General features: G+C 40.3%; 1 protein-coding gene across 1 annotated transcript in view; it reads right to left on the reverse strand.

Moving 5' to 3' along the window:
- Nucleotides 1–22725, reverse strand: part of LOC109927288 (microtubule-associated protein 4-like) — a 126334-nt gene that overhangs the window by 28930 nt on the left and 74679 nt on the right. The window contains exons 7-8 of the mRNA XM_048596159.1: nucleotides 1505–1682; nucleotides 445–507 (exon numbers count right to left, since the gene is read on the reverse strand). Coding sequence (XP_048452116.1) covers nucleotides 445–507; nucleotides 1505–1682 — 241 coding nt within the window. The remainder of the gene's footprint in view (nucleotides 1–444; nucleotides 508–1504; nucleotides 1683–22725) is intronic.

The following is a 22725-nucleotide window of genomic DNA, read 5'->3' on the forward strand; positions in this document are numbered from 1 at the left end:
TTCAGGTTTGCGCAGTCTTTGCTATTAGTTGGTCCTGTGTTGGAGGGAAGGGTGGTCAACAATTGGTCAAAGCACATCTGAGTTAATGAAGCACAGCTCGTCCTAGCAGTGCTGGGAGACAAAAGACAGGATTGACTTTTGATCACTGACTAGCAACTGTGGTGGAACAGATACACATGTAGACATTTTAAGAAGCCATGAGCGGATTCAGTCGTAAATACCAACTATGATTTGAACAGTCTTCCAAGACATACTGTTCAGGCTCTTTAGATAAGGTACTGGTGGGCAGTTTGTGCACATGGGGCAACATTCAAAGCAAGGATCTCATTGATTCAGTGAAGGATTAAAAGGAGGATATTTAAGAGAAAATGCAAAATGATTGGATTCAGTTGGGTCAAAAAAAAAGTCAATAACCAAAGGAACAGCAGAGAGAATTCACATTACCCAAGGGTGATTTTGCAGACAGAGACTTCTTCATCTCTGCAGATTTGGGTTCAGTCTTGATAGCTGAAAAAAAATTATAGAATTATGATAATTTTAATACTACTGCCTATTCTGCTATCCCATCTCCTTTTAGACATTTAAAGTTTTCACTCTTGGCCAGGGAAAGTAGTTCTTCCTCTATACTTAGGACTCTTCAGGGTGTAGGCTCTTCAGTGGCTCAAGTCCCACTTACTCCAGATCTATTATGAAACTGCTGAACAGGTTGTTTAAAAATACTTATTTGAGCTACAACCTTCATCTTCATAGTTAATGCATGAAGCTATCTAATACATCATTACATCTGCATTATGACAAAATAGCAGATTAACACAGGTCATTATTCCAATGCTTGATTGGGAGATGGATAATAAAATTTGGATAAAGCATATCAGACTAATACAATTGATCATATATTTATGAAGGATAGCTCCCTTTTGCACTTAAGATAGAGGATATTAGAGCTGGGAAATTGAATTTTTTCCCCATTCAGGCACACATTACACCTAAGTCAGTGTGGCCTAATCAAAGGCAGCAATAAGCTCCCTCATCTCAGCCCCTCAAAAGGTTATCTCTACTATACGAACTCTTTTGCATTTCCCATGCTAGAGATGTTAACACCTTTCTGCATGCAATTACCAATTAGTATAAAATTAGAAACATATGCCCACCAAAAAGTTGATACAGAAAATTAAAAATTAAAAAGAAAATGCAAGAAACACTTATCTGGTCTGGCAGAGTAAGAAACAAACAGTGTTAATGCTTCAGGCTGATAGCCTGAAATCACACAGTCATTGCCTGGAATATTAACTCTGATTTTCTCTCCAGAGTTACTGCCAGATTGGCTGAGTATTTCTAGCACTTTTTGTTATTATTCCCAAAACTTACTTTACGTGGAATCTTTATGAGCAAAGAGAGTTTCATGCAGGACATATTGGAACTCATCACAAAAGTTTGTAGGGTGCCAGCTAACCCACTATACTGTCCTTTCACATTGCAGTGACTTCAAGTCTTCAATACATACATGTTGGCCTTTTAGGGTTGGAGAGCATGTTGTTTCTCTGAGTGGACCCAGGAGCAGTTGACATTTTTTGCAATGACGTTGCACTGCTTTTAACAGTAGTGTTGCTAGCTGTTTTTGTCACACCTGCAGACGATGGTCTAGTTGAGGGGAGCTTCACTGGGCTCTTAGCCTCAATTGCCTGCAACAGAAGAAGCTTTCCGCATCAATGCTTGTTTTGTGGTATTAATTTACAGGAAAACTAGGGCTCTCTCTGATACCCCATGGGTAAAACGGCACATTTGGATGTACAGAGCATCTCAATTGACCTCCCAACCATTTTAAAAATCATTTGTATGCAATTAAAGTACAAAGCAGTGATAAAATGGTATCTTTAGTCAAAGTCCACAAACATCAATGAGATGATTAACAAGTTAAAGGATTTTTGGGCATGCCTTAATGGGAAACTCTGATATCTACAAATAATGCAATTGGATCATTAATATGTATATGAAACACGGGAACAGACAGGCTAAACTTTGGCTGAGCACTGCATTGAAGGATATCTGTAGGAATATTGATATGCTTTTACATTGCTTTCATATTTAACAAGCAACATGGGAAGGACAGATTAAATTGTGCCCTTTAAAAACATCCGGCCTTCTCTTGTCACGTTCTCCAAAACCTTTCTCCACACTAATGATAAAAGGTTCTGAAACACATACTTTTATCACAACAGGAGTTGTCTGAACGCATGCATCACAGGATTGTTTCCAACAGAGCCACGACTTAAGAAGCACAAACAGGAAGTAGCTGTCGTGTGAAAATGTACAAAGTCGATCATCTCTGGCAAACTATTTGAAATAAATAGGCGACTGTAAAACAAGAGATAGGACTGTAGTTGGCAGGACAACAACCAAACAGAAATGACAGAGACAAATGCCATTGTTTTACTGAAGAGAGAAAAAAAAAGAAACCTCTAATTACTTGTGAAACATGGGTTACAAACAGGCTTACAGATGTCATCTTCACAATTTCTCATCAATATTTTCCTACGGGTACTCCAGTTTCCTCCCACAGTCCAAAGATGTGCAGGTTAGGTGGATTGGCTAAGCTAAATTGCCCATAGTGTTCAGGGGTCTGTAGATTAGGTGGGTTATAGGGGGATGGGCCTGGGTGGGATGCTCCAAGGGTCGGTGTGGACTTGTTAGGCCGAAGGGCCTGTTTCCACACTGTAGGGATTCTATGATTCTATGATTCTATGATTTACAAGTCTCAGAAATAGGGCTAATGTGTACTACACTGTGTGGTTGGAAAGGATATTTACCGTTATTGTTTAGATGAAAGTAAATTAAATAGATTAAATACATTATTGTCTCTAGGTACCGAAATCTATGTAAAAGGATAAGGAGGGAATTATCCAACAGCGGGAACTTTGATAACAAAGCATATCCCTCAGCCCTGGTTATGATCACAGAATAGATTAGAACCTAGAGCCTTCAGATTTCAAGACGAATGTGCTATCAATTAAATCAATTCATGCTACTAACCCGCAATTTTCTGTTACAGATTTCATTCTCATTTCAAAGTGTGTTAAACATAGCCTCTGCATCACTATTACTGGTTTTAGTGTCACAGACAACAAAGACCAGAATGGTTCTTATTTCTGATCATAATACAATAAAAAACATCTCAGGCTTTTGCTGTGAGACTTGCATGGTTGAACGTCATGCTAACATGTGGTGCCTAGATTCACAGGATGAAGAATGGCTATATGGCTAAAGCTAATGAAGAAGCAGCACTCCAAAAGCTTATGATTTTAAATAAACCTTTGGATTATAACCTGGTGTTGTGTGACTTCTGAATTTGGCTAAATATATGTGTATAGAGCCTGTGGAATTAAAACATAAGTTGGTATCTTCAGACACAGCAGAGGATGGACACTGGAGAAAGAATACTGCACCTTGACAAATTGCAATAGACCCTACAAAATCCAACATCAAATAATTTGTTAACATGGGAATTCCTATAGAATGAAGAGTGTGGAGGTGGTTCAACTTCAAATTCAAATCTAAAGAAAAAGATAAACTTTAATATTATGAAATTGCTTATCTGAATACAGACAATAGGGTAATGTGCCAAATTCTTGCTCCCAACTTTGCCTGGGAGGAAATCTATTATAAGATATCAGATACTATGCTATGCACTTTTTCCACTGTGCTCCTTTTGAGTTTGGACCCCATGGGAATACAGTTGTGTAGAAATGTACCCTTAGTTTTTGTGCCTCCGATGGACTGTGATAGCACTCCTCAAATACTGCCAACTCAGGCCTGCTGAACTCTTCTGCTCTCTCAAATCAATAACCATCTCCAACTCCACCGCTTCTCAACCTAGAACCTATAGATTATTGGGTCCATCAGATCCACTTCCTTTAAAAGGTGATATACAATTCTGAACTTTAATTTCAATTGGAGTGAACAACAAAAATGTTAGGAGATGCTAGGAAATAACAGCTGCCATTTCATAGTGAAGATCGCTAGTTGTATTTGAATGTAAATTCAAGTTAAGCAGATGACTGTGCAGAGGCTTGAATTTGCCACAAACTAATGGCTTTCTATTCCTATCTGTCTGATCCACACCTTTGCAGACTTCAGGTTTAATACTGTTCCCGTCAACATCAAGCTCTACATTCTAAAGTTATCTATAACTACTGCACCATTTCTATCAAGTCTAACATGCACCGTGATACGAACTAATCTCAACAGGATATAGATAGGCTAGTAGAATGGTCTGATGGAATTTAATAAAGAGAATTGGGAGGTGATGTATTTTGCCAGAAGTATAGGCGGAGACAATATGGATGCAATAACATCGCTGTAAGTAACAGAATAGCAGAGGGTTCTGGGGCTCATGTGCAGCACTCTTTGAATAGCCGGACATTTTGAAAGCTCATTTAGCAAAGTATGTGGGATCATAAGGGTCTTAAATACAGGCAATGAGAACAAAAGCAGGTAATTTAAGCTGAATATTCATATAGTTCTGGTTAGACCCCTACTGTTTTCTGATCACCTCAGGAAAGATACATGGCTCTTTGGGAAGATGCTGAGGAAATTTACCAGAATGCTTGTAGGGTTGGGGATTTTACCTACAAAAGGTTAAAGAAATGGGGTTTCTCTTCTTGGACCGAAAGAGATTGAGGAGCGGTATATGAGATTTAAATAAGGTAGGCAAGAAAAATAACTTTCTATTAGCTGCTGGAACAATGACAAGGGGACACACATATGGCTTTGGGCAAGAGTCATAAAGAGAATAAGAGTTTAAAATCTGCTGACACGTCGTTGGTACTGGATATTAAAGCCCACACCCAGTGTACACCTTTGCTACCCTTAGCACTTCCTCCCACATGGTGTTCAACTTGGAGGAATACCGATTCATCAGTTAAGGGTATGGCATGTGTTAAGCAGCAGACAGCTTCCTTGTCCACATTTGGCCTGATACTGTGAGACTTCATGCAGTCCAGAATCAATGTTACAGACTTCCAGGGCAAATCCCTCCTGACGTCATACCACTGTGCCATGGTGATGTCTGGGACATTGTCTATAAGATATGACTCTGTAGGTATGACTATGCTGCAGGTCTAAAGTCATAAGTAGGCCACACCAGGTAAGGGTGGCAATTTTCCTTCCCTAAAACACAGCATCAGATAGATTCTTACAATACTGGCAAAAGTTATCATTAGACTTTTAATTCCGGATTTTTCGAAATTCTAATTCCACCATTTGCCATGATGGGTTTCAAATTCAGTTCCCACTATATCACACGATTCTCTGGATTAATATTCTAGAAAATTGTGCCTCAATAGAGGATACAGAAGCAAAGTATTTATTCATTTCATCTACCATTTTCTCTGTTTACTACTAACTCCCCATTCACTCTCCTAGAGGACCAGCTCTCACTTTACCTGCTCTTTTCCTTTCAAAATATCTGCAGAAAATCTTGCCATTCATTTTTACATTCCTAGCTAGCTTTTTCTTCCTCCTGATGAAGCTTTTTGTCATTCTCTGCCATTCTTTATATTTTGACCAATCATATGACTTGCAATTCAGCTGTGCGCAATTATGTTTTTTCTTAAGTTTGATGCTTTCATCAACTTTAGCTATCCATGGATAACAGATCCTCCCTTTAAAATTTCTTTGTTGAAATTTCAAGACTTTCAAAATACTCCTTTGAATGTAGTCCTTAGGTCTAAAAGGAATCAAATGGTATAGGGAGAAAATGAGAAAAGTGTGCAGAGTTAGATGATCAGCCATCATCATATTGAATGGCAAAGCAACATCAAATGGGTCAAATGGCCTACTCCCACTCAATTTCTATGTTTCTATGCCCGCCACTGCCGCTCTACCGATCTTTTTTCTATCCATTTGTGGGATGTGGGCATCGCTGGCTGGCCAGCATTTCTTGTCCATCCCTAGTTGCCCTTGAGAAGGTGGTGGTGAGCTGCCTTCTTGAACCACTGCAGTCCTCCTGTTGTGGGTTGGCCCACAATGCTATTAGGGAGGAAATTCCAGGTTTTTTGACCAGCGGCAGTGAAGGAAGAGTGATATATTTCCAAGTCAGGATGGTGAGTGACTTGGAGGGGAACTTGGAGGTGGTGGTGTTCCCATATGTCTGATGCCCTTGTCCTTCTGGATGGAAGTGGTCGTGGGTTTGGAAGGTGCTCTGAGGATCTTTGGTGAATTTCTGCAGTGCACTTTGTAGTTGGTACACACTGCTGCTACTGAGCATCGGTGGTGGAGGGACTAGATGCTTGTAGATGTAGTGCCAATCAAGCGGGCTGCTTTGTCTTGGATGGGGTCAAGCTTCTTGAGTGTTGTTGCGGCTGAACTTATCCAGGCAAGTGGGGAGTATTCCATCACACTCCTAACAGATAGCGGACAGGCTTTGGGGAGTCAGGTGGTGAGTTACTCGCTGCAGTATTCCTCACTTCTGGCCTGCTCTTGTAGCCACTCTGTTAATGTGGTGAGTCCAGTTGAGTTTCTGGTCAATGGTGACCCCCAGGATGTTGACAGTGGGGGATTCAGTGATGGTAACACCATTGAAAGCCAAAGAGCGATGGTTAGATTGTCTCTTATTGGTGATGGTCATAGCCTGATATTTGTGTGCCGCGAAGGTTACTTGCAACTTGGCAGCCCAAGCCTGGATATTGTCCAGATCTTGTTGCATGTGAGCATGGACTGCTTCAGTATCTGAGGAACCACGAATGGTGCTGAACATTGCACGATCATCAGCAAACATCCCCACTTCTGAGCTTATGATGGAGGGAAGGTCATTGGTGAAGCAGCTGAAGATGGTTGGGCCTAGTACACTACCCTGAGGAACTCCTGCAGACATGTCCTGGAGCTGAGATGATTGACCTCCAACAACCACGACCATCTTCCTATGTGTCAGGTATGACTCCAACACCGGAGCGTTTGCCCCTTGATACCCATTGATTTCAGTTTTGCTAGGGCTCCTTGATGCCACACTTGGTCGAGTGCAGCCTTGATATCAAGGGCTGTCACTCTCACCTCACCTCTGGAATCGATCCCCTAGTCTAGGATTCTAGTTCACTTTAGCCAATTCAGCCATCATGCCCACTTAGTTGCCCTTATTTAAGTTTAAAGTACCAGTCTTAGACTCCCTTCTACTTTCAAGTTGGATGCAAAATTAAAAATATTGTGATTGCTGCTATCTCTGGGTGCCTTTAGTCAGGAAATCATGAATTAACCCTGTCACATTACACAATATCAAGTCTAATAATTACCTGCTAGAAACCTAGTTGGTTCTGAAACGTACTACTCTAAAAAAACTCTCAAAAGCATTCTTTGAAATCTTGGATGATTTTTCCAATTTATAGGTTATTAAAATCACCCACAATTACTGTTGTCCATTTATCACAGTCACCCAACATTTCTTATATACTTTGTCCTTCATTATGGTTACTGTTAGAGAGCCCGGTAGAGAACTCCCACCAATACAGTCCCTGGATTGCAAAGAGATTCCATTCTGGAATCCATTCACAATTCTACCTGCAGGCAAGTCAGAACACAATGCAGAACAATGTGAAGCAGCTGTTAAGTACAAGAAATGTTCATATAGCCGGTCTTTAAAATTGCAACCACATGTGGGATCATGTTCGTAAGTTGGATGTTCGTAAATTGGGGACATACACTGTATTGTCTTCCTTCCCCCACTATTCCTAACTTCCACCTAGACCAATTATACAACCTGATCTCCTGAACCAAGGTCTCTAACTACTGCACCAATGCCATCGTTGAATAATAGTCTACCATCTACCTTTATCAAGCTTTCTACTCTTCTGGAATGTCATATACCCCTCAATATTCATAATCCTTCTCATCATGCAGCCACATCTCTGCAAAGGTTATCACATCACATATTTATTTCAATGTGCAATTTCAATTTGTTTACTTTGCTATAAATGCAACACATATTCAGATAGCATTTTATCTTTTTGTTTTCATTCGTAACATCCAATCTTGACTGTTGGTGTTTTCTTAGGTCTATTCTCCCTGTCCCTTCCTGCCATTTCCATTAGTATTTTGCTTTCCTGCCTTGACTCTACACCTTGATTTGCTACATCTAACCAAGCTTGATCCCTCAGCGCTATTATCTTCTTTAAAGCCCTCTTGACTTCTCTAGTTATACAGTTTGTAAGACAGATTCCAGCACAGCTCAGGTTCAAATCATCCCTATAGTACAGCCCTCTCTTTACATCGTACTGATGCCAGTGCTCCATCAACCAGAGCCCACTTTTACAACAGTCTTTCAGCCATATGCCAATCCAAGCAGAACTTTCTTCCTCATCCTACCTATGCCATTGATACCTCCGTGGACTGTGAGAACTGGATCATGCCAGTCCAAGTTTCTGTCCACTTCTGAGCAGACCTCTGAGGGCACCTTACAGTCTAATGCATTACTACTACCGTGCAGAGTAGGACAGACTAAGGATAGATTGATCAGCCTAAATGTATGCAAGTCATCAGGTATCGTACAAAGATTTGTAACTGAATTAACTGTCTACATAATCAGTAATCTCACATTTAAACATCTTAAAAATCCCCGACATTTATCTAGTCAAGAAACCAACTCTATGGAAAGTGCATAGATGGTCAGAACAAATCTAACATGAAGAATTCTAGTTCTGTGTTACCTCCCAATTATCAGTATGGCAATCAATACTGCCATGAAAAAAATACCTACTTCCCAATAACCAAATCGCTGATGCTCAGTTCAGAGTCATTCCAAATTCGAATTCGTTGTACTCTTTCTCCAGAAAGGACGCAAAAGTTAAAACAATTGGAGAGATGTGAAAATAAGCTGACAGCATTTGTCTGAGTAAAGCACCTCCTGATTCTGAGCGCTCTGCTAGCAAGAAGGCTAATCAGAGCAATATTGTGGGAACATCATCATCAGCCACCGCCCGACTAAGTCACACACCATCCTCAACTGCCATTACTTCACTACTGTTAATCCAAACGCTGAAATTTGTGGTTGTAGGCTTGCTCGCTGAGCCGGTGTGTTTGGTTGCTGACGTTGCATCACCCTTGTAGGTAGCATCGTCAGTGTGCTTCCAGTGAAGCATTGGTGTTCTGGCCTGCTTGTTATTTATATGCCTTGGTTTGCTGGGGTAGTTGGCATTATTTCCGGTTCTGTTTTCAAATGGTTTGTATATTGAGTCCAGTTCAATGTGTTTGTTGATGGAGTTCCGGTTGGAATGCCAGGCCAAACAGACATGCCAGGGAATTCCTGGAGGCTTGTGCTATTATGGATGTGTTGTCCCAGTCGAATGTGTCCTTCTTTGTCCGTGTGTAGACACCAGTGAGAATTGGTCGTGTCTCTTGGTGGCTCGTTGGTGTTTGAGTATCCTTCTTGTCAGTTTTCTTTCAGTTTGGCTTATGTAATGTTTTTCACAGTCCTTGCATGGTATTTTGTATATTACGTTAGTTTTATTGGTTGCGGGTATGGGATCCTTTACATTCATCAATAGCTGTAGTGGGGTGGTTGTTGGTTTGCGGGCCTGATACCTAGGGGTCTATGTAGTCTTGTGGTCGTCTCCGATATGTCTCTGATGTATGTTAGGGTGACTAGTGTGTCTGGCCGTGTTGTCATCTTATTGTGGTCTGTTGCAGAGGTAACGGCGGATTGTGCTTTGGGTATCCATTCCTTTTAAGAACTCTGTACAAGTCCTCGTGTTCTGCTTTGCACAATTCCGGATTGCTGCAGTGTGTTGTGGTCCATTGAATAACGTCCTGATGCAGCTCCATTTATGTCAGCCAGCCAGCAAACCAAGGCATATATATAACAACTGGCAAAGAACAGCAATGCTTCACCGGAGGCACACTGATGACGTTACCCAGCAGAGTGACGAAACGTCTGCAACCAAACACACTAGCTCGCCAAACAAGTCTACAACCTCATCCACAACCTGAGCTACAAGTCTTCTCAAAAACTTTAAATGCTGAAATTTGTTGAGACAGACACAGGAGCACCATCACAACAATTGGAACGGTTTTCAGGGCAAATAGAGAAGTTATAAAGACAAATATGATGCTTTTCCAGCATCAGTCACATCATGAAAACAGATTAAAGACTAATGCAAAAGGAGACCATGGATTATAGTTTATACTTGTCAGAAAAAATTGTAATGTACCGGGCCAATTGCAACCGATGCAGATAAGGTTTATTTCAGATTTATAAATTACGAACAGGTTTTAGTTGGTTGGATTTGTAATGAACATTTCCTTGGGTTGGCTTGTTGGTTAACCTATATTATCTCCTAGTTGATACATAGAATCATAGAATCCCTACAGTGTGGAAACAGGCTCTTTGGCCCAACAAGTCCACAACAACGCTTGGAGCATCCCACCCAGACCCATCCACCTATAACCCACCTAATCTACAGACCCCTGAACACTATGGGCAATTTAGCTTAGCCAATCCACATCTTTGGACTGTGGGAGGAAATCGGAGTACCCGGAGGAAACCCACGCAGACACGGGGAGAATGTGCAAACTCCATACAGACAGTCGTCCGAGGGTGGAATTGAACCCGGTTCCCTGGCGCTGTGAAACAATTCATTTTCCAATTCATGTTCTAGTTTAAGACTGTGATTTGTACAAATGCCAGCTATAGAGCGTGCTTGGGCAAACAAAGAGCTGACATCATTGGTGCGGACCAGAAAGCAGCAGCAATACTCTAGGGTGTCAGGTGACATCACAGGCCACGTCTCCATATGCACGAAGGCCATTTTGGTGTTATGGACAATCACTTTAGTTTTCCATCTCTCTAATGCCTTGCTTTTCCTCATCAGTGCGATTTTCTGTAAGACCTTATTGTTTTGAGATGCTTGCGCTCCTTTAACTGTGACCTTATTTGCGTTCCCAAATTTAACTGCTACACCATTGATGGTCATGCTTTCGGTTGGCTTGCTCCCCCATGATATCAGATTATCTCTCCACATCTCTACCTCATTTTACTCCTTTAACATTCATCTGAAATGCTACATCTCTGACTCAGTTTTTGATCATCTGACTTAATACCGCCCTATGTGAACTGGTGTCATATTTTGTTTTATAATGCTCCTGGGGAGCCCCATAAAATGCATCATGAAATTAAAATCACTATGTAGAACATAAGACCATAAGACAGTGACAGAAGTGGGCCATTCTGCTCACCACATCTGTTCTGTCATTCATTGATATCATAACTGAACTGATAATCCTCAATTGCACTTTCTTCCCTTTCCAGATAACCCTAGATTCCCTTACCAATCAAAAAAAAAATTGTCTCGCACAGCCTTAAAAGCTCACAATGGTAAAGAATTCCACAGATTTACTACCCTAGTAGAGAAGCAGTTCCTTTTTTTCAAAAAAACAAAACAACCCCTTATACAGATTGTGTCCTCTGATCGGAGACTCTCCCACAAGGAGGAGAAAAACCTCTCTGTAACTACCCTGTCAAGCCTCCTAAGAATTTTGCATCTTTTAATAAGGATGCCTTTCATTGTTCTAAACTCCAATCAGCATAGGCCAAGCGTACTCAAACTTTCCTCACAAGAGCATTCTTCTATAGCTAGGATCAACATAGTGGTGCACTTTCATTAGTCTCCAATGCCAGTGTATCTTTTGGTTTAACAATCTCCTTGCATACAGCCTTTTAGCAAGACTTCCCTATTTATATACTCTATTTTCTTCGATAAAGGCCAACATTCCACTTGCCTTCCCTAATACGCGTTGAATTTAGAAACATAGAAAAATTGGAGGAGTAGATTATTCGTTCTTTGAGTTTGCTCCGCTATTCATTATGATCATGGTTGATCATGGTTGATCATCCAACTCAATAGCTGATCCTGCATTTCCCCATATCCTTTGGCCCCAAGTTCTATATCCAACTCTTTCTTGATTATTTTCAGTGGTAAAGAATTCCACAGATTCATCATTCTCTGGGTGAAGTTCATTCACCTCATCTCATTCCCAAATGGTTTATCCCACACCCTTAAACTGTTACCCCTCATCTAGATTATCCAGTCATCGAGAACATCATTCTTGCAACTACCCTGTCTAGTCCTGTTAGAATTTTATAGGTTTCTATGAGATTCCCTCACATTCTTCTAAATTCCAGTAATTTATAGTCCTAACCAATCCAACCTCTCCTCATATATGTCAGTCCTACATCCCAAGATCAGTCCAGAAAACCTTCATTGCACATGCTCTATAGCAGGAACATCCTCACTCAGAAGACCAAAACTGCACACAGCATTCCATGCGTGGTCTCACCAAGGCCCTGTTTAAATGTACAATGCATCACTGCTCATGTATTCGAATGCTCTCATTACGAAGGCTATCATATTGTTTATCTTCTTCACTGCCTGCTGCATCTTCATGCTGACCTTCAGTGACTGATGTATGTTGACAGTCAGGTCTCATTCCATATCCCCTTTCCTTAATTTATAGCCATGCAGGCAATTATCTGCCTCCCTGTTTTTGCTCCCAAAGCGAATAACCTCTCATTTATCCACATTATACCATATCACTGAAACATTATCCTTACAGCACACCCTTCCATCTAGCTTCATGTCATCTGCAAATATGGAGCTATTACATTTAATTCCCTCATATAAATCATTATTATATATAGTGACGAGCTGGGCTCCTAGCACTGATCCTTGTGGTACCCCTCTAGTCATTGCCTGCCATTGGAAAGAGGCCCATTTATTCCTACTATTTCATTTCCGATTTCATGCATGCAAACAAGTTCTCCATCCATTTCAATACACTCCCACCAAACCAACGTGCTTTAATTGTCACACTAATCTCTTACGTGGGACCCTTGTCAAAGCCTTCTGAAAGTCCAAATAAACCACACAAGACCATAAGAAATAGGAACTGTAGGTGGTCATTTGGCCCCTGGCACCACCTCCTCCATCATTCAATAGAATGTTGGATCAGCCGTGATCCATCGCATCCACTTTCCTGTGTTTTCTCTGTAACCCTCGATTCCCCTACTGACCAAGAATCTATCCATCTACACCATAACTCTGCCCCCACAGCTCTCTGTGGTAAAGAGCTCCAAAGATTTTCAACCCTCAAAGAAATTCCTCCTCATCTCAAACTTAAATTGGCCCCTTTTATTCTGAGACTATGCCCTCTGGTCCTAGATTTTCCCATAAGATAACTATCCTCTCAGCATTTACCCTGTCAAGCCCCTTAAGAATTCTATTTATTGACCCTATTAACAAGATCACCTCTTGTTTTTCTATATTCCAATGAGTAGAGTCCTAAACTGTTTAACCTTTGCTCATAAGACAATTCTTCCATACTGGGGATCATTCTAGCAAACCTTCACTGAACCGCCTCCAATGAAATGATACTTTTCCATTAACAAGGGGATCTAAACTGGTCTGAGCAGTCCAGATGTAAGCTCACCAGCACTTTATACAGTTGCAGTAAGACTTCCCCACTCTTAGGCTCTAAACTCCTTGAAATAAGGGCCGACATTCTATTAGCTTTCAAGATTACCTGCTCAACCGGTGTGCTTTGTGTTTCATGCACAAGTGCCCCCAAATCTCTTTGCTTTGCAGCTTTTCACAGTTTTTCTCCATTTAATTATACGGTTTTATTCTTCCTTCCAACGTGAGCAAATTCACATTTTCCATGTTCACACTCCATACATCCACAGGCTCCCCTCATCAACTCTATGAAGTACATTCTTGAAGAATTCCGTCTGTCGAGCATGATTTTGCTTTCCCAAATCCATGTTGGCTCTGTCTGATCCTGTCACTGTTTTGCAAGTGCTCAGTTATAAAATCATTCATAATAGACTTTAGCACTTTCACCACTATTGATGTCAGGCTGACTGGCCTATAACTTGAGTTTCTCTCTGCCTCCCTTGTTAAATGGGAAGGGTGTGTGGTGGTGGTTGCATTAAATATCGTCCAATCTGTAGGAACTGTTCCAGTCTCCAGAATCTCAGAAGATGACCACCAAAGCATCCACTGTTTCTAGTGACACTACCTTAAGCACTGGATGTATATTGAGAGCTCCTGGCAATTTATCAGCCTTTAACTCCAATTCCCTGAACACCAATACTGTAATTATATTGATTTTTTGCAGCTCTCCCTCTCATTAAGCTCTATGTTCCCCAATATTTCTGGTAGGTTATTTGTGTCCTCCTTTACGAACACAGAACCAAAGTATATATTTAGCTGTTCAGCCATTTACTTTTTCCTATTATACATTCCCTGCTTCTGATTGTAAGGGATCTACATTCATCTTCGCTAATTTTTTTCTTTTCACAAACCTATAGAAACTTTTACAGTCAGTTTTTATGTTCCTAGCTAGATTACTCTCGTACCCATTTTCTTTCTAAAATCAATCCCTTTGTCCTCCCTTGCTGAACTCAAACTGCTTCCACTCTTCAGGTCTGTTGTTTTTTTTTCTGGCCAATTTGTACATCTCTTCTTTGGATCGAATACTTTTTCAAATTTCCCTTGTGAGCTATGGTTTGGCCATGTATCCCATTTTAATTTTGTGCTAGATAGGAATGAACAATTGTTGCATATCATGTATATGCTCTTTGAATGTTTGCCATTGCCTCTCCACTATCATCCTTTTGAGTAAAGTTCCCCAATCTATATTAGCCAACTCACGCCTTATACCATTCTAATTTTCTCCATTTAGATTCAGGTCTGCAGCGTTAGAATCAACTACATCACTCTCCAACTTGATGAGGCATTCTATGTTATTATGGTCACTCATCAGCGAGTTCCTCGATTTCCAATTATTTCTTTATCATCACACAATACCCAGGTCTCTATTTGGTTCCTCAACATATTGGTCCAGAAAACCATCCACACACAGTCCTGGAGTTCCTCCTCTAACATATTGTTACTAATTTGATTTGCTCAATCTAAAAGCAGATTAAAGTAGCCCATAATTACAGATATTCCTTTATTGCACCCACCTCTAATTTCTAGTTTAATTCCATTCCCAACATCACCCCTACATTTTGTGGATTTTTAAAACGCCCACTAATGTTTTGTTGCATTTTTGTGTTTCTCAGCTCCATCCATACGGATTCTACATCAGAGCTAATATCCTTCCATGCTATTGTGTTAATTTCCTCTTTAACCAAGATGTATCTCCATCATCCTTTCTTTTTTGATTGTCTTCCCTAAATACTGAATAGCTCTGGATATACAGTTCCCATGTCTGGTCACCCTGGTCATCATGTATCCGTGATCCTGTCTATGTTGCACTAATTTACCTCTATTTGTGTGATAAGTTCATCCAGTTAATTGCTAAGGCTTGCCTTTTCTGCTCTGCTTGCCCCATCCCCATTACTGTTTCACTGTTTGATCCTGGCCCTCAATTTTTCTGCCTATCACTTATTCCCCATTTTGCTTTTTGTCCTTGATTCCACTTCCTCTAATTCCTCACCTATGTTCCCAATTTAGTTTAAAGCCTCCCCAAACACTCAAGCAAATAATCCCCCGAGGGCAGTTTGTACTGGTCACACCTCCCCAGAACTAGTCCCGATGCCTCAGGAATGCAAAACTCTCACAGTTCAGCTAGATGTTCATCTGATGTGTCCTGCTATTTTTACACTGACTAGGCAGGTGGCACTGGAGTATAATTGAGGTCACACTACATTTGAGGTTCTACTTTTTAAAAACTTATGCTAAATCCCTATATTCTGTTTTTTGAAACTCATCACTTTTTGTTTGAAACTTATGTCATTTGTACCAATGTGTACAATGACCACTAGCTGTTCACCCTCCTCTCCAGAATGCCCTGTAGCATCTCAAACATCCTTGACCCTAGCACCAGGGAGGCAAGAGACCATCCTAAATGTATTTTGCATCCACAGAAATGCCCGTCTATTGCCCTTACAACTGAATCCCCTATAACTATTGCACTCCACACATTTTACTCCACCCTCTGTGCAGCAGAGCCAACAGTGGTGCGACAAATTTGGTTGTTGCTGCATTCTCCGGAGATGCCATCTCAACAGTTTTGTTTTGCAGGGGAATAACCACAGGAAACTCCTGAATCATCTGCCTAGTCTTCTTGCTCTGCTTGGTGGTCACCCATTCCCTTCCTGCCTGTGGAATCTTAGCCTGCTGTGTGATCACAATATTCTCTGCTTCAGTGTCCCCAGCCACCAGTCCAACTTCAACATTTGGGCTTCCAGGAGTTGTAGCTGGAAACAGTTCCTGCACGCATGCTGACCTCAGGTACTGGAAATGTCTCCAGCTTCCCCCATTGAGCAGAAAGAGCAGACTACAGCTTCGAGTTCTCCTGCCATAACTTACGCCTTTTGGGAAATGGTTAATATCAAATAATATCAATTATTCTACAGCTCTTACTGCCCTGTCCTGGTCTTTACTATAAAACTATAAACCGCATGGGTGAAAAAAAAAGCAAAATGCACCTCTTCCTTCTGCATCAAATTCCATCATGCTCAAAATTCCAGAAATACACAACTCTGGCTGTGTTTTACTCAAGAGGTGTTCTCTCTCAAGAGATTGTATAAAACTTACTAATTGTGTTCCTTTCTTAAATACGGCAAAGATGACTCACACTTGTTAACCTTCAATAGTAATTATCACCTTCAGGTCACTGACTGTTAAATGTAACTCATGTCAACTGAGTTAACTACCTTATTAGCAGTTTAACTAGTCTAAAGAATTTTGAAAAAAGTATAAGTCTTACAATTTGAATTCTCAGAGTGGTCCAAGTGCCCAGAAATACACTTGCTTTTTGGCCTTCTTTTTAAAAAGCTCCGGATGTGTTTTCTTCCAACTGCCTGTGTAAAGCTTACTGAAATTGTATGCTTGTTTTTTGAGACTTGTGCTTCATAGCTAAGTTGTCATTACTGTTGTAGTCAAAAGTGATATTCAATTCAAAAGTCAGAAATAAGTTGAGGAACTTCCATTCTTCAGAGTTGAGAGCAAGAAATGTATTGATTGGCGTCAAAGTCATTGCATCTTTAAGGGGAACAGTAAAGATTTGAGGCAGACCATAAACATCAATGGGAAGGGAGCAGTGAATTAGAATATATTTTGGGTTGGAGTTTAGCTAGGTGAATTACAGTAAATTTATGTTTCTCTTTCTTGTTCTCAATTCCCTTAAACTCTCTATAAACTTCATGGAATGTATTTTTTTTTTTAAAACAAAAGGTGAGAGATACCAGATCATTGGCATTTGTCTGCTCCTGACTTTTCTTGCTCCATCTCCAAAATATTTCAAGGCACATTGAGGAGTATAAATCAATATGACTTCAACTCATATTCGAGAAGGGTCACAGTGTAACAGTTAGCTAATAAAGACTCGTCAGGCTAAATTTAATAATAAAACAAGTTGAAGGAACAATCTTTCACATTTTCAGAATGTTCCAGAACCTTCACTACAAAACAGCTCTGAAGTACAGTCATTGTTGTAATGTAGGGAAGTGACGGTAATCGATTTGATAATAGGTAAAGTAAATTTGATAAAGTAACTGACCAAACAATTGGTTTTGATGAATGGTTTGAAAGATAAATATCAGTCAAGACGTCATGAGAATTCCAATACTTTTCTATGAATGGTGTTAATGACAAGCCTGACAGCAATAGGTGGAAAAATGTTACAGTCCATTAGAAAAGACTTAATAGTTGGAAAACAATGACAAGATCAGACTGTCAGCTTGCATTTATGAATGCTTAAAAATTTTACTGGAACATACTGAAATGACATAACTAGTAGAATTGATAAGGGGGAGCCGATAGCTGTGGTTTACTTAGACCTTGGGAAGGCTTTCAATGAGGTCCCACATTAGAGATATAAAACTAAAGCTTGTGGGATTGGAGATAGTGTACTGACATAGATAGGAAATTGATTGGTGGACAGGAAACAAAGAGCAGGATTAAACCGTTCGATTTTTGAGTGGCAGCCAGTGACTAGCAGAGTACCTCAGGGAGCAGAGCTTGGATGCCACCTATTTACAAGATATTTTGATGATTTAGATGAGGGAACTGAACATAATATCTCCAAATTTGCAGATGACACAAAGCTGGGTGTGAAGGTGAACTGAGGAAGATGCAGAGATGCTTCACTATGATTTGGACAAGTTGAATCCAACTGGTAAATGAATGGCAGATGAAAGTACAATAAGGATAAGTGTGAAGTTATCCACTTTGGTAACAAAACAGAAAGGCAGATTATCTGAATGACAATAGATTGAGGAAAGGGATGGTATGAAATCTAGGTGTCCTCACTGAAAGTAAGCATGCACATGCAGCAAGGGTGAAGGCAAATGGTATGTTGGCCTTCATAGCAAGAAGATTTGAGTGGAGCAGCAGGGGTCTTGCTGCAATTGTACAGGGCCTCAGTGAGACCATGCCTGCAATACTTCGTGCAGCTTTGGTCTCTATGTGAGAAACAATGCCCCTGGCTATGGATGGAGTGCAACAAAGGTTTACCAGACTGATTTCTGGAATAGCAGGACAATATATGAAGATAGACTTGATCAGTTAGGGCTATATTCACTGGAGTTTAGAAAAATGAAGAAATCTCAAAAATCTATAAAATTCAAACAGGACTATTCCAGAATTAGGGGTCACAGCCTAAGTATACAAGTAGACCATTGAGGACTGAGATGAAGCGAAATTTTTTTTTTTTTACCCAGACAGTGGTGAAACTATGGCATTCTTTTCGAAAGAAAGCAGTTGAGGCCAAACATTGAATGTTTTCGGGTATAGATCTTAGGGGTCAAGGGATCAAAAGGTATGAGGAGAAAGTGAGACCAGGGCACCGATTTGGATGATCAGCCATAACCATATTGAATGGCAAAGCAGACTTGAAGGGCTGAACGGCCTACTCCTGCTCCTGTTTTCTATGTTTCTATGGCAATGATAGCTCAAAGCCCAGCAACATTCTTGTGCCAGAGCAAACAACCCTACAGCCATAAAACTAAATATGCTGAGCTGCATTAAGCTCCATAAGCTTTCAACTAGTCTGGTATACTGCATTCATTACCCAACTGGTCAGATGCTGGAACCAGAACTAACTGCAGTTGCTACATGAGATGGGTTGAAGGGCTATGTTGAATCTAAACTCTGATTATCCAACAATAAGTCCAATTTAACGTTCATTTATACATCAGAATATGCGATCCTATGTTGTATGAGCCAGATTCTAATGGAGAAAGCTAGTAAGGAGGAGGCCTCTTCCATTATATGCTGTAGCTTGTTTAAGTCAAAAGATTATCTATGCCACTTACACATAGGCCACTGCTCTCTAGAGTTCTGGAGAGTTAGATGTTGCAAATGTCAATCAGCTTGTTCAAAGCATTTGCAGTAGACAAATAAAAACTCAAAAAAAAGCAAAGATAGGGGACAGAAAAGCAAGTGATTTCAATGATATCAGAAGAACTGCCAGATTGTAGAGAATCTCTAGTCTTTATACTCAAAGCAAAGATAAAACAAACACTTCTTCCTCGATTCTTGCCAGTATCATCACAACAAAATAGAACAGAAGAATTAAAGATGCCTACAGATTATACATATTCAGGGTGTTGACATCAAATTACCATCTATGCACTTCCTTCCTTTTCTTTATATTTACAGCATAACTTTAACTCCATTGGAAGCATGGTTGTCTCTGCAGCGAGAACATCAGGGTTTCAAACTTCCACTCCACAATCCACCCAAGAATATATTAGGCTGTCATGCCAGTGCAATGCTCAACATTTGGAGCTGTTGGCATTTGAATGTAATATTAGTCTGATACCAACCAGCCTCTAGTTCCTGTATGGTTATTAAAATTGTACAATTTAATTGACATTGCTCTCTTCCTTCTTTCAATCAAATGTACCACTTCATACCACTACAGTCATGTTAAATTTCATCTGCCCTTTTTACCAGTCTGTGTCCTTCGGAAATCCATTTCTGTCCTCAGATTTCTTATTCCCCCTACATCCAGTCCAGGGCAGCAGCCCTAATATGAACCCACATATCAAAGGAGGATTGGAAGGTACGGGCATAATCTGTTCAATTTCCACACTTACTTCCCTCACTAAACTTCAGATGCCTCCTTTCTGGAAAGGAATCTTTAGTAGTTTGAAAGCTATTAACTAATTAAACTACACCCTCTTCTTCAAACTTAATCCAATTTAATTATGTTACTAGCACCTCCTTTATTGCTAGGGAAAAAGATGCTAAGTACATAAGAACTAAGAAACAGATACAGGGTCAGGGTATACAATGTTTCAAAAAGACAATGACTGAACAGTCCATCAATTCTGCTTTCCCACCTGTCGTTCTATCCTTTTATTCTCATTTTTAAAGAGCTGGCCTAAGACAGCCATCTCAGAATTCTTGGATTTGGTTTACCCACTGATATTTAAATAACTCGAGCAGCTAGTCAGTTGTTCTAGTTTGTTGCTGTGAGTACAAGACAGAACGTGGGACAGACACACACACAGACCTGCCCCGCAATCCCCCACCCACCCCAGTGGCTCAGTGTTTAGCGCGCTGCCTCACAGCACCAGGGATCCGGTTTCAATTCCGCCCTTGGGGACTGTGTGTGGAGTTTGCACATTCCCCCCGTGTCCGTGTGTGTTTCCTCTGGGTGCTCCGGTTTCCTCCCACAGTCGAAAGACGTGCAGGGTAGGTGGATTGGCCACGCTAAATTGCCTATACTGTCCAGGGATGTTTAGGTTAGGTGGGTTATAGGGGGATGCTCTTCATTGGGCAGTGTGAACCTGTTGGACCAAATGGCCTGTTTCCACACTGTAGGGAGAGTATGTACTTGCAGATATATTCGATTTTGTTCAAAACGCACAATTTACGGTCAGTCGGTCAATGTGGTGTTTTATAAATTCCTACTTTAGAAATAAAACCAGTCTAACTCCAATGAAAAACACAGATTCTAAACAAAGCCTCACACCTAACATGCATTGTCTGACCTAAAATGGCATCTCTTTTTTGTACTGATATAACCCTTAGTTCTTTCAGGGCAGTGACTTGAAAGAAATTCAGGATTTAAATATACATATTAATCAATTAAAACCTAACTGATTAAAGATTTAACAGCATATTAGATTTGTTTAATACATCCTCATCAGTTGTGTGACTCTTTCATCTTTTACTTATAAATTTTATGTTCTGTGTGCTTCTTTCTCATTTCACCTGTCGAAGGGGCTAGGTTTCGAAAGCTTGTGTTTTCAAATAAACCTGTTGGACTATAACCTGGTGTCGTGTGATTTCTGACCTAGTCCACCCCAGTCCAATACCAGCACCTCCACATCAGATATATTGTTGATAAAAACACTCTTGGATTCCCTTGTATGTTAGCACTGATCTAGTCTCATGTTCCATTTTTATTCACTAAATCTATCTTTTCTGGATCTTTGAAGTCCTTACTACATTTAGCTTGTTTCTGTACTGTATTATGAATCTTACAATTATCATAAATCTTCCTGTTCTTTTTTTATTTCAACTTCCATACCTTTAATCACCCAGAAATCACTAGCTTTGGGTGCCTTTCACATTTCTCCTCAAAGGATTAAATATACTTTCACAAAAAGTTGCCAAACGTTCAATTAGTGCTTTGTGTAACAAATATTGCTCTAAATTCATCACAGGCTCCTTTTAAATTAATTGAAATTAGCTCTCTTTCAGTTAGTATTTTATTTTTGATTTTTTAAAAATCTTTTCTCATTGTTACTTTAAATTAAATATTACAATCACTCATCCCCAAATCTCACCCACTTAGAGGATCCACTTCGCCACTTTATTCCCCAGAATTAGATCCAAGACTGTTTTCTTTCTTAAAGAAAAGTACTTTGGATGCAGAAGATCTGAGATTTAAAAAAAAGCATGTCTCTGAGAAACATAGCAAATCTGACAACATCCCTGGAGAGGGAAATGAAGCTGATGTTTTGATTCCAATACAACTTTCGAGCTGAAGGGAGCTGGAAAAATGATGATTTTTATGTTGCTGACAAAGGGCAAGGAGGATAACTGGAACAATCTCTATGACACTATGACAAAGATGGTGAGGGTACCCAGAGCAACAGTAGATGAGGTGCTAATGGTAGCTGAGGAGGGATATAAATGTTAATGGTATCAATGAGATGCTGTTGCTCCAGCTTGCATTGGGCTTCACCATTACATTAGCTTTCTCTCATGCTAATATTTCATGCTAGGCCTGTGGTAGTGTATTGAAATGGTAAGCGACTGACTGGAAGGTCCACAAAAGGTATTATCCAATTTGTGTTTAATATCGCCAACATAGATGAGATCAGACTGTGAGTGGCGAATACAATCAAGTGGATTGGAAGAAGTAGAAGTAAATTACTATTTGATCTAGAAGGTGTGGTTGGGACTTGGGCAGTGAGAACGGAAGAGGTAAAAGGGCAAGTGTTACACCTTCTGCAATTGCCTCAAAGTTACTAAGGGATGAGTAAAGAGCTGTTAGGAGTGACAGAGGAACAGTCCAATGTGTTATGGAGGGGAAGAAGGAAGATATGTTTGGTTGTGGCATCCTGCTGGAGGTGGTGGAAATGATGGAAGGTTATCCTCTGAAAGCAGCAGCTGATGGGGTCGAAAACAAGGACAAGGGTGCCATATAAGTTTTCAGGCAGGGGTGGAGAAAGGGTGAATGTAGTAATGGATCAGACATGGCTGAGACCAACCATAA

The sequence above is a fragment of the Rhincodon typus genome, chromosome 4, assembly GCF_021869965.1.
Source record: "Rhincodon typus isolate 14 chromosome 4, sRhiTyp1.1, whole genome shotgun sequence".
Classification (NCBI taxonomy): Eukaryota; Metazoa; Chordata; class Chondrichthyes; order Orectolobiformes; family Rhincodontidae; genus Rhincodon; species Rhincodon typus.